This window comes from Sander lucioperca, chromosome 2, assembly GCF_008315115.2.
Source record: "Sander lucioperca isolate FBNREF2018 chromosome 2, SLUC_FBN_1.2, whole genome shotgun sequence".
In the NCBI taxonomy this organism is placed as follows: Eukaryota; Metazoa; Chordata; class Actinopteri; order Perciformes; family Percidae; genus Sander; species Sander lucioperca.
Genome location: NC_050174.1, coordinates 41,807,005 through 41,819,532, shown reverse-complemented (window position 1 = coordinate 41,819,532; position 12,528 = coordinate 41,807,005). Strand labels below are relative to the sequence as shown.

The 12,528-nt window shown below is 42.0% G+C and overlaps 1 protein-coding gene across 1 annotated transcript in view; it reads right to left on the bottom strand.

Annotated features, from left to right (window-relative positions):
* si:dkeyp-14d3.1 (transmembrane protein 132C) overlaps positions 1-12,528 on the bottom strand; it is a 184,424-nt gene that overhangs the window by 46,842 nt on the left and 125,054 nt on the right. The window contains exon 4 of the mRNA XM_031300701.2: positions 8,839-9,025. Within this exon, the coding sequence (XP_031156561.2) occupies positions 8,839-9,025 (187 nt within the window). The remainder of the gene's footprint in view (positions 1-8,838; positions 9,026-12,528) is intronic.

The window sequence follows — 12,528 nt, the reverse complement described above, 5'->3', positions numbered from 1 at the left end:
ATAGAACTTGGCAAGAGTGTGGAGTGGGATGTTAAAAATAATGGAGAGATGTGGGATATGGACGTGTGCAGAGCCTGTCACTCTGAGATTGACGTGTCAGTCTGGATCCTGCCCTTCCCTTCATCCCTCGCTGTACAAACTATTTTCACCATAATTGACAGGGTTAGGAGAACAAAGAGGGCTACAGTGACAGGAACAAAGGTTCACAGCATTCAATTAGAGAAACTAGAATATAAGAGCTTCCAAAGGGTACAGCTCCTTACCATTCTCTGTGGGCAAGGCAAAGATACACTTTTACACAAATGCATGAATGCATTGTTGGTCATCTTCTGAGAACAACACATTAAACAAGTCATTTGACTTCACTGCTGGAGGAGCTTTCAAAAATAATGTGGTAAGGTTCGCTTTCTTAATGGTGGCTGATCCTTTTCTGATGCCTCCGTAATGAGCAAGCCTTGCAGAAATTGGTTCTGCAGCAGCAGAAATTAAAGCTCTAATCACATACCACACAAGTGAAGTGAGTGTAACAAAGTATGTGTTTAAAAGGTAACAAAACCACCCCAGTCACTTAAGGCCTTTCAATTACAAAAACATTTCAGGGTATATCTTCCTGACACTGGAAGAATTTGCTATTCAACCTCTGTTCTTTTTAAAAGTATTTCCCAGTGTCATGAGAAGGCACAGTAGTTCACCTTCTCTCTTTTCCTTACTTGTTGCCGTAAATGCAGTCAAAGTGACAATGAACGTCAGCCCTTCTGACTACCTTTTACATCCTGCGATGGCAAAATGTTAAGCCATTCAGCGCCAAGGACTTTGATCGTTTTCTGGATTAAGTGACCATTTGTCCCGATCTGTTGTCCTTATTAGAATTACATGTAGTACGCTACATGTGCATATTGCGGCAGCCTCAATTAGTGCTACCACTTCATCATCAGCCTCTAAGCTGTAGTAGATGCTAATGGATTGCTCGCTTGGGGTCCATCCATCAGCCCCTTATTGTAAACTGTGGAGTATGACTCATGCTATGTGGAGAAAAAAAGCTATGTTTTATCCTGTTCTACTAAAACAGCAGCGGCATGCCCAGCGACTCAGCACTAGTGGAACTGAGTGGCCAAGGTTATTAGATCACTGAAATCAGGTAACTTCAAGCAAGGCGTACCGTACGTGCTCTTTTGATAAACAGCTTGCATGATTAGCTGGCATGTAAGTGCTCATGTCTCTAAGTCTAACTGTGTGTTTGATAAATGGCTCTGGTGATCTTACTTGCCTGGCAGAGAAGATGTGCATTGCAACAGAAGGAATGGAATAGAAAGGGGTAAAATAAAACATTCATCGGGGGATGTTGATAGATGACTTTATCATGTGAGAGCAGAAGTGGCCAGAGAAGGCCAGGGTGATGATGTATTGTTTAACGATACATTGGAGCGGTATACGTGAATACAAACGGCTGCCTTCATTTCTCCTCATCTCTATGGCTGCGGATGCTCGTGTGAGTGAGCACAGTTTGGTGTCTCGGCTGGAACAGGAAGACTGATGAGTCCAGATATGATGGATGCCCTGTCCTCTTGCTCCCTCTCCATCACCAGGCATCCACAGCATGGGTAATGATGATGAGGGCAGCCTGGACGGCAGCATATTACTTCACGATGGTAAAAGATAATGGACCAGCCTCCTACTGTGCAAGGGAATCTGCACAGGCATCCAATTACTGCCTTTAAGATCCATCTCAAGATGACCCAAAAAAACACACAGCTCTTTCACACTTTAAGTGAAACGGAGAACGACGACACAAGGAGGCGGAGGGTGACAAGGGAGGCAATGAATCTACATTGTTAATATATGTATGTATGCTTGTCTGGAAAACATAGCAAAAGAGAAGAGGTGGAGAAAAAAAGAGGAAAAGATCTTAAAGAAAAAAAAAAGCCGGTAAAGAGAAGACGAGCCAGGACAGACGAGCGGTATTACCGTCGACAGAAAGAGTTCCCAGGCGCTTCCTCACTCTAAACTGACTAAAACTTTTGAGTACTCTTTTTATTTTCTGCAGTCTGCTTTTGAAATAATTGCTGCATTTGCAGAACTCCTACTTCACAGTTTGAAATTGGTGACAAAGTGGTGAGCGTTGCTCTGAGCCCTCCCAATGCAGGTAGGTCTGTGGCAACACACAGGAGGAGCCCTCTTCAAAGGGAACGGGGAAAAAAAGAAGAGTTTTGTCTTTCAAAACGATGCCGCTGCTTTCCCAGAGGTGTTACCCGTGGCAGAGCCCATCACTTGGCTGGGAAAATGCAATAAAAATACCTTTTTATAATAATCAATTCCAACAAGGGCACAGTAATTTAAAACACGACATAAATTGGCTGGGAACGGGTCTGAGGAGCCATTGAAGTAATAGGCCATAAATGTGATCAAACCCAAAATAAGCTTCTCATTTCTAATAGGCATTAGCTTTATTACATTACAACCTTTAGAGACACGGTCAGTTATGGATCCTCATTTGGTTTATGAGATTATTTCTGGTCAAAACACAATTACAGCAGATATCTCATTACGTCAAAATACAGTCTAGCTTATTAGACTAATTAGTGCTAATTACAGATGAAAGGACCTTCTAGAGCAAAACCACAGAGCTGTTGTGTCAACAGATGCCTTCAGCATGCTCTGTGAAGTCTCCCCTCTCAACTAGATTAAAAATAGTGGAGAATTTTCCCTGTGTTTCTCTCCCTCTCTGCTATCTCTGAAAACACCCCCCTTCTTCCTTTAAGTCTGTTCCTCCTGTGCTCTTCTTTTCTTCTTTCTTTAATCTAAGTCCGCCCTCCCCCCAGAAAACGACCGTATCAGTCGGTTATGCAAGCAGCTTACGACCCACAATTAGGTTTCGTTGTTAGGCGGCGACCTTTGTGGCTGTAGTAATTATCGCGAGAGCAAACGAGGAAGCGAGGTGACAAAGTATCAAAGCGTCAAATTCCGCGTGCGGACGTAGGGGTCAAACAAACACAAGACTTTCACTCAGGAGGCCGGGGTTCTCGTCCCATGTGAAGCTAAAAGTCAACTGTCATTTTGAAATTTAAAAAAAATTAACCAAATTTTACGAAACCCATATTACAATGATGACCATGACGTCACGTTACGTCCTTATTTTTAGTAGTCTCGCTTTGCCAGACCTATCTCCACAGCGCTGTGGAGGAGGGTCTGGCTAGTCACACACAGCATTCCGGGATGGGAGAAAAACGTGCTCTAGTTTATTGGTATTTCTTTAAACCGATCACAATCATCACTAAGCACCGGGCAGAGCCACGGTGTGGCTGCAAAATAGCCTCGGGAAGGAGCTTGTTTTGGTGAAACGTGTACGTTCAAAAGTTGTTTTAGTCGTGCAACAGAAAACTCAGGATTTACGCTGCAGAGATCTGAGGAGCAGTTAACCGATAGTCCTCATAAATCGATTGGAGTTTAAAATTCCAACACAGAAAGCGGAAAGTAACAGACATCCGGCCGAAAAGAGTGAAATCCGGCGGGAATTTCCGTCGGCAATGGAGCAATCCAGGAAGTGGAACGTCGTGGATATAGACTACATTTTTAGTTGTTATACGTAACACATTTTAAGCCAATCCCTGATGTTTTACTAACCTTAACTAAGTATTTTTGTTGCCTAAACCTAATAAGTTCTGTTTCAGAACGTTTACTACGTGTTTAAAACTGCGCCTGTTACAGTCATGTGACTATAGTCACATGATTAAACTGCCACTGCGCGACGGTAAATAGAACGTATGTGTCATATGTGTTGTTTTGGAAATTGACCTATAATGTCATTTAAGTATGGGGCTGTGTTGTTCATCTGTCACCTTGATTAACTGTAGATACTACTGATCACAACAATGATCCACTATTGTAAAAACACACACAAAAAAACTACAACAATGACACCAAAGAGGGCTTTTAGTTCATCTTTATGCTGCTTGGAGAACTGTAACTACAAAGGCAGCTGGGTATTCATGTTTCTTTCAAAGCTCCATTAAGCAAAATTTTTCGATATCGCTGACTGTCTGTGATGTAATATTGCTAACACTGTTGATCAACACTACAGTCTGCAGCACCATGTTCTGCTCATTACTTTGGCTCTCAGAGATTTTTTTCTCAGGAGTTGGGAGTCGAAACAAGAGGCATAAATACAAGTAACACTGGACTGAATTCGACCAGTGGTGCAAAAAAGGGGATGTGAGGGTGCTCTCTTTCTGCTAGGTGAGTGAGTAATGTTCAAAGCATGCCAAAAAGGGATACATCGATCATATTTCAGATCAGTAGTTGCTGAACACTGACTAACCACAGTCTTAGAGATGTCCACAGGCTGCCTTGTAAGTTAAAAACCTGCAAAACTTACTACTTAGTACTGTATAACATATAAAGATCCATTTCCTTGAAAAGCGGAAAAATGTATTATGGTCAGTCAACTTGTACTCTTTTTTTCCCCCTGATGTACATCTGGAGAAGACTAGAAAATGATTACAGTACATTACATGACAACAGTCTGGTGCTGAAATAGTAAAACCATGATTTTGGATCTCCAGTACCCCGTGGGCAGACATCTTTGAGTTATAGGTCTGACCACAACTCTGTGTGGTTTTCCCTTATGATATTCTGTGTTCCCTCTTAAAGTAATCCAACATTTGTTTCATGAACACACAACACACCACTACATCCTGCCATCGAAGAAGCTGATTGTTTTGGGCATGTGACTGTCCGCCCACATTTTACATATCAGGGGCCTCATTACAGAAACAAAATTCTAACTGATTGTTCTATCATAGCTTCAGATAAGTGAATGTCAGATTCAGAAAGTCTCTGTAATGAGGACCCAGGTCTCTGCTACATCTCCATCTTCACTACTCTATTACTGACTTCAGTTCTGTGTGCAGAAACCTGTTTTCTGTTGGAATCACTGGTTATGTTTTGCTTTGGTGGAGGCAAGGTGGTGGTGGTGGTGGTGGTGGTGGTGGGGGGTGATGTGTCTGTGTGTGTGTGTGTGTGTGTGTGTGTGTGTGTGTGTAAGGGGGGTTTGACAGCACTGCTCTTACATTACCTGACTTCCTCTTTTCTATCAGCTAGGAGTGTAGCAGGGGGAAGGGAGAGGAACTTATCTGTGGGCCTTTCATGCCACAGTGATCCCAAGTAATCTAATTCAGACTCTTTCTCGCTTGTGTGCTTCTCCCATATTGGTGCATGCAGATTGCAAAAAGCCTAATGCTTGTGTATGTGTGTGTGTGTGTGTGTGTGTGTGTGTGTGTGTGTGTGTGTGTGAGGGAGAGAGAAAAAGGGACAGAGGGAGAGTTAATGAGTTCTGAATGTGTCAGCATGTATAAGTATTTGTGTTGTGGGTTAAGTACCATGGGGTGGCTGGAGATGCTGTGCACCTTGGGAAGTTGTGTGTGTGGGAGACGCACTTGGAAGAAGAGCGAAAAGAATGCAAATAAAAGAATGAAATACAATTGTCCCAATCAACGTCTTTTCAGTAAAGGTCGAATAATAAAAATGTTGAAATCTTGGTATCAAAGGTATACGCTGATCAGTGAACCTGATCCTTTTCAAGACACAGTATCCACACAGTCTCTAGCAGCTGCTTCACTGAATCACTGACAGGTCCTCTGAATAGCAAATCAAGGTAAGGAACGGAAAAAAATCAAGCCTTTGTGTGCATGCTGGGCGCACACACACACACACACACACTCTAACACACACACACACACACACACACACACACACACACACACACACACACACACACACACACACACACACACACACACAAACACACACACACACACACACACACACACACACACACACACACACACACACACACACACAGTTTTAGTACATATGAAACACTATTCATCTTTATCTCCTGAGAGGCTCCTGCCTAAATTACCCTGTCCCTAATTGATTTAGCCAAGTATAGCAAATAATTGTAATATCAGGTTAATTGAGATGGATTTTTGCCACTGCGAAAAATGATTTATAGTGAGCCATTAAAAGCCCTTCTTTTATGTAAAGATGAGCAGAATATGTAAAAGCCGGCAGTTTTAGGATTGATTGAAGAGTGCGTGTTAGATTTTGCATCGGCTTTCACGTTTACAACAGAGGATGTATTTCCTCCTCGGACTTGAACAACATCAAATAAACGATTTGATTTAAAATGTGATTTTCAAAAATTCTGGTCAATTCTCTTTATGAGTAGAGCCTTTGCGAGATAATCATGCAAATCAACTTTGCAATCATTTGTGGGAGCAAACTATGTATTCCTAGAGCAAGGCAAGTAGGCTGTTGACACATCAGTGACATGAAAAGGATGTGAGAGAAGGAACTCAAACAATACTGCAGCATTGAACACATTGTTTTTCATTATCCAGGGAAGGGATCAGTGGGTATGGCTGTGCCACATTCCTCTGAATTCAGGAACAGCCACCCACATGCATCTATCATCTACGCAGCTGCAGGCAATACTTAGACAATCACCGTGACACAGCAGTCAGGTCTGTATCATGCAGATCAGAAGGCACGGAAATAGAAATGAATGTAATTTTTCGTTTTAGTAATCAGCGCCGATGTGACAGCACGTGTTTCTCTTTAGTCAACACAAATCAATGTCGCTCATTTGTTTCACCTAAATGTTCTTGATCTGAATCAGAAGCAGTGCACTCTGGGTCACTGAACAAAGCTCTCTATTTGAAGTTCTACAGGGGGAGCAAAGCTTAATCTACACAGCAGAGTACCTGTGCCTCGCTGAGGGAGACACACAGCTCCAGGTGCGCCCTCAGGCAGGGGCCTGCTGGGAGCTCCAGATGCTCTCCTCCAGCCCCACTCCTAAACACAGTCTGCAGGGACACGCCTACGTTATAGCTCTGCCTTCTCCAGCTAAGCAGCAGTGAGTGGAGAAGGTATTCAGATCCTTTACTTAAGTCAAAGTAGTAATAATACAATGTAAAAGTACTCTGTTACAAGTCAATGTACACAATATCAGCAAAATATAGAGACAGAGTGCATTTAAGTACCGCCCCCACCAGAGGGGAAAAGAACTCTCCGCTCTCCATTGACTTGTACTGCGTGAAGATCCCTCCTCGTCAATTCTGTCTGCTAGCAAACAACATGATGGTAGTGAATATCGCCACACAGCAGTTTTTAGGCATTTTTCTGTTTGTTAGCAGACGAAATCGACGAGGAGGAACCTTCACGCAGTGCAAGTAAATGGTAAGTGGAGAGTTCTTCTCCCCTCTGGTGGGCGTGGTTTTCAGAATATGACGCGATGCACTCTGTCTCAATACTCAGGAGCGGGTCTAGAGGGGGCACACCCCCCCAAATATGAATGCCACCCCCCCCCTTTCCCTTTCGTGTCTTCTGGGTTTTTTTTGTGGTTTTTGGTTTTTGGATTTTGGTTTATCTTCGTTGTGCCTGCCTGCCTGCCTTCCTAAGGACACCTTAAGTTGTAAATCTTTTGTTAATAAAATCCTCTTGCATTTTTGGGTCCATCCTTGACATTTCCATTGGATCAGAGTACTGTCATTTTGCTTCCTGTTCTGCCAATCGCTGCCTTTCCATTTGGTAAATGGATATATACTTTAATCACACATTGTATGGCAGACGTGTACTTTGTTGAAATTTTGAGGCCAGTTTTGAAGTATAAATATATTGAACTCACTGTAGAGCACTTGCTGCTGTAAGAAATAAATTGTGTATTGCACTTTATTTCTGTTCTGTTTCCTGTTATCTGAAGACTGCGTACAGCAAGCTTTGAGGCAAGTTTATTGTAAGTGTATTGCACTTTATTTTTATACAGTTCTGTGAAGAAAAAAAATTCCCACCCCTTGTCACATGGCCAATTGACCATGACTATCCAATTTTTTGCCTTAAGAGCCCATAGAAAATGTTGAAAATAAAAAAGTGAAACATTAATAATGAATGTGATGTGTTTTATTTAGCAAAATTGCATTGTGGTGTTCTATCCTATCCAATATTTCCTATATTTCTAAGCAGATTTTCTAGGCTGGATTCTGATTAAATCCCCCGGGCCCCCGATTACTATCCCACTTAAAAAATCCTGGAATCGCCCCTATCTATACTTAAGTAAAGGAAAAGTACTCAGCCTCTCTTGAGTGGTTGTTAATCTGTTAAGTATTTTTCAAAATTTGATATACTATTGAGTAGTGTAGGAGGTATTTCTAATTAGTTTTGAGTGTTTTGTTTTGTTAAAGATTGGATAGCCCCACAGGCACCTCCGGTTTGTGTAGGCAGGCAGGTGTAGGACCAGCATGCACTTGGGTCTATTGTTTTATAAACTCATCAGATGTTTTGTATATAAAACCCCTGATCTGAAAAAGTAACTATTGCTATTAGATTCATGTAATGAGGCAAAAAGTGTATAATTTCCCTCTGAAATGCAGTGTGTCGGAGTACCTCATTTGTACAATATTTCTTATATTTACTAATAAATGTACTGGTAATGGTAGTGTTTCAATGCCAATAAACATTTACTCTGGAAGAAAACATCCTTGCATCCCGGTTTGCTATTTAAACATTTAGTAAATCGACTAATTTGTACAAAACATGTGAGCAGCTCATGAATGCAATGATCTTTCTCCTTCAGGCTGCCACCGGTCATGAAAAAAAGTGCAGCAATTCTCAGCCATCTCCAATGCAAAGTATTTCATTCATGTGTTCAAAGAAAATCTATGCAAATGTTATGTTGTTCAAAGTGTAAAATTCAAAATAATATGGTGCTCAACATTTCACAGAGTGATAAGAGTGCATCCGTCTATTTGGGTGTGACACTGAGCTTGAAGTGGCACGACTCACCATGGCCAGCGGCACGATGCCCGCTAGGTCCTCCTGTGCCAGTTGGATCTCCGTCTCAGCCTCTTGTGTGGCGGCACGACTGGCCGGGTACTCCACCTGCCAGGCCATCCAGCGGCTACCCAGCGGTTCCGGAAAGCTTTCCATTTTCAGATCCACCTGGAGAACCCTCTGAACTCCCATCTCAGACCTGCCAGAGCACAGAAAAAAAGAGTCAGTGAATGGTTAAGCAGATGGCTGGGCGAGAGTTTAAAAAAAGAATATGCGTGTGTGTTCGTGAGCTCATTGAACCGACTGTGTACTTAGTTTAGCTGATGAATGTGTCTGTGGCTGAAATCTATGACATTTTACCAACTGAGATTGCACAAAATGTCAAGTCCCTTTGTGTTTGGCTCTCTGGTCAACCCTCTGCTTCACAGAATAATATCGCAGCCCCTTTTTTCTTTATTCCTCTCACACTTTTCCACAGATGATGTAAATAGAATCATGTCATGGCTGGTCCTCAGAGCAGTTCAAAGGAATGCTTCACCAGGTGTCACCCCCGCTAAGGTGTTGCTGGTCGGTTTTGTCACCAGTGCCCTTGTTCGCCGTAGCGGAGCGTAAATATACAACATACTTTGGCACGATCTACGGCAGGCCTGAATTAAGTCAGATAAATGGAGAGCGTTGATAATAAAATTTCCTGTGGCGCCATAAGTCTCTGGTGCTCAGAGTTTAAATATAGCCTCGAGGAAGGAAAGGTCAGCTTTACACGGGAGCCGGAGGAGATGGGAAATGGCACAAGATCTGTTAGCCACGTCTTGCGTTTCAAATGGCGGGACTCCGGGCCAGTAAATTTCATGCATAGTCTCTGACACACCGGCACAAAACAGCTTCTTGTAATTCGAACATGGTGAGAGAGACAGAGGAGAGAAGAATAAATCCACATGGTGCTTTGTGTGGAGAGGAGGGTGAATGTAACATGTACAAAATGCTGTACAGTAAAGCATGAGGCAGAAATAAAAGAGAACTTTTAAAGCCAAATTCAGTAAAGCAAACAACGCAAAGAGAGAGAATGTGAGGTATATCTTGGAAAGACAACAGAGCAAATGTATAACATCGTACATTATGAATAGGGGACTACAAACAGTAAAACAATAAATAATAGAACATGTTTTAACCACTGCTCTCATATTCACATAGGTCTGACATTATTTCCACATTCTTCTCATATTATTCACTTTTATTCTGAGAGAATGAACGATTTGTTGCGCAGCAGAGCACAACAACCCAATTTTCACATCCAACAGAGGTGTGTATGAATAATTAAGATGACAACCAAATAACTTGTGTCACATTTCATAACAGCGTACCAATCAGCGCAACCGAGCCACTGAAGACGTAGTACGACATCATGGACTTGCATAACCGTCCCACAATGCTGTGGTAAAAAAAACAGATGCTTATCTCAGAACGGTCAAGCCATGAGGTTTATCAGGCAAACAAAGTTAACAGATGATGTGCTGCTGAACGTCCAAAAATAAACCTTTGAGAGCTACAGAATCAGCGAGAGTCACACAGGACCTGTGTCAGCCGTCAGCCATCAGCCCAAATGGCCTACTTTCTATAGCACAGGTAGACTTTTGCTCTGGCAAACATCACACACAGACTGACAAGCAAAAGAATGAAAGTGCCTGCACAGCAGAAAGGTTTGATTATACTGTACAGCTAAAGTCACACCCTCACAAAGTTAAAGAGCCTCCAGAAAAGACAGAAAAGTTGATTAGTTATTAGCTTTTTTCCCCTCTCCCATCAGAGTTGTCAATTATTTCCCTCCGCACAATTCACTTGGCAGAGTTTAACAGCAGCTGTGAATGCTACGAATTTTATGAGATTTCTTCTTCCTACAATAAAAAAATGCCAACAAAATATTAAGGTTATACGAATTTATATTGTAAAAATAGTCCCTCTGTTTCATTTTTACATGCAGACATGCTGTTAAGTTAGCAATTTCTGTGACAGAAATATACAACTTTGAAAGAGGACCTGAAAAGATGACAGCAATACAAAAATGTGGACGAGTGAAGGGAAGAGAAGAAATAGTATCTTGGGGTAGTGCAAAGTTGAGATAAAGGACAAGTGCGGTTGGCCGTTCGTTGACTTTGATTGATGACATGGAAATTAATGGAAACTATGGCAGTCTATGGAGAATGTGTTTGTGATTTAGTAAAAAATTGTGAAAGCCGCGACTATAATAAATACAGTGTTCATGGTGAAAGTGGTTTATTTATAGCATTTTTTATGACGACTCTTAAAAACCAAAGCTGCTGCAGGTTGTATATCTCGCTAGCAAATAAGTTATACAGCAGATGGCAAAGAGAGGAAAGAATAAACAGACATTTTAGCCTCTTTACCTCATGTAAGGCCTGGCAGCAGTGGCTTTTTGATTGGCCGCTGTACTTGACCCCCATTGACATACGTCATAAAATGAAACCTGACAGAAATATCAGTGTCGGGGTGAATGTAACTCAGACGTTGAGTCACAGACATCGACCATATACACCAGCGTGCAATCCTGATCCAACCTGCCCTCTCTGAGTCTGCTGATCACATGGCTCGCTGTTCATTTCCCTGTCACTTCCAGCATGGGGTCTAATTCAATTAGCAACAATGGGCCTGTGGATGCGTGCCACACAGCTGGCCTCAGCTTGATGATTATCTGTAAACTAGCTGTGGTTCGATTGAATCTGAGGCCAGACAGACGACCAGAGGGCAGCCAAAGGCAATAGAGAGGGGCCCGGTAGATAACAGGCCCTAAAGTTGGAAGCAGCTGGCCCTCTGGCTTCAGAGAGCCAACTGGAGGGGGAAATCAGACTTGACAAGGTGCTGCTCGAGACCGCTGACAACCGGCTCACTGAGAATAGAAGAGAGATGGCTGAGGATGCTGTTTAGGCACATTCAGGATGCCCATTAATCACAACAACACCAGCAGATCCGTAGGACACACAGTGACAACATGAGTGAATTAGCACCATTATGTATCCGTTTAAGATGCTTTATGTAGCATCATCGTGACAATGTAAAGCCAATGGTTGACATAAATAACAGAGATGGTTGTGATGACTAGTGACAGTAGCCTCTCACACGTCTGTTGTTTGGACATTTCCAAAACACTGTTTACTTACTGTCACAAATAGAATGTGTTATATTTACCCAACATATATGAGTGTGGTGTCAATCTTCTCATCTAGCTTTTGGCTAAAAAACAAATAAGCATATTTCCTAAAAGGTCCAACTATTACTTTATTTGTTTAATATAAAAAAATGCCCATCCTGAATTCCTAACGCCCAGGGTGATGTCTTTAAATGGCTTGTTTTGGCTGACAACCAGTTTAAAAGCTTGAAAGGGCTGTACTCTATGTTCAGAAAAAAAAAAAGGTCTGGGATTGCCTCCACACAGCAGGGACGATAGTGTAGGATTGCTTTCATTTTATTTTCACATGTGTATCTGTGGGCATATGCTCATGTTTAGCCTAGCCTACATTTAAGCAACATCTACATATTTATTTAATTTATCAAAGCCAATGAATGCAGAAAGTGAAGGTGGTCACAATATAGCATATACAGTATAATAAATAGAAATATATAATAAATATAATACAATAATGAAATAATTTAGTTTAGGCTATGCCTTAGTGCCTAGACCTGCCAACA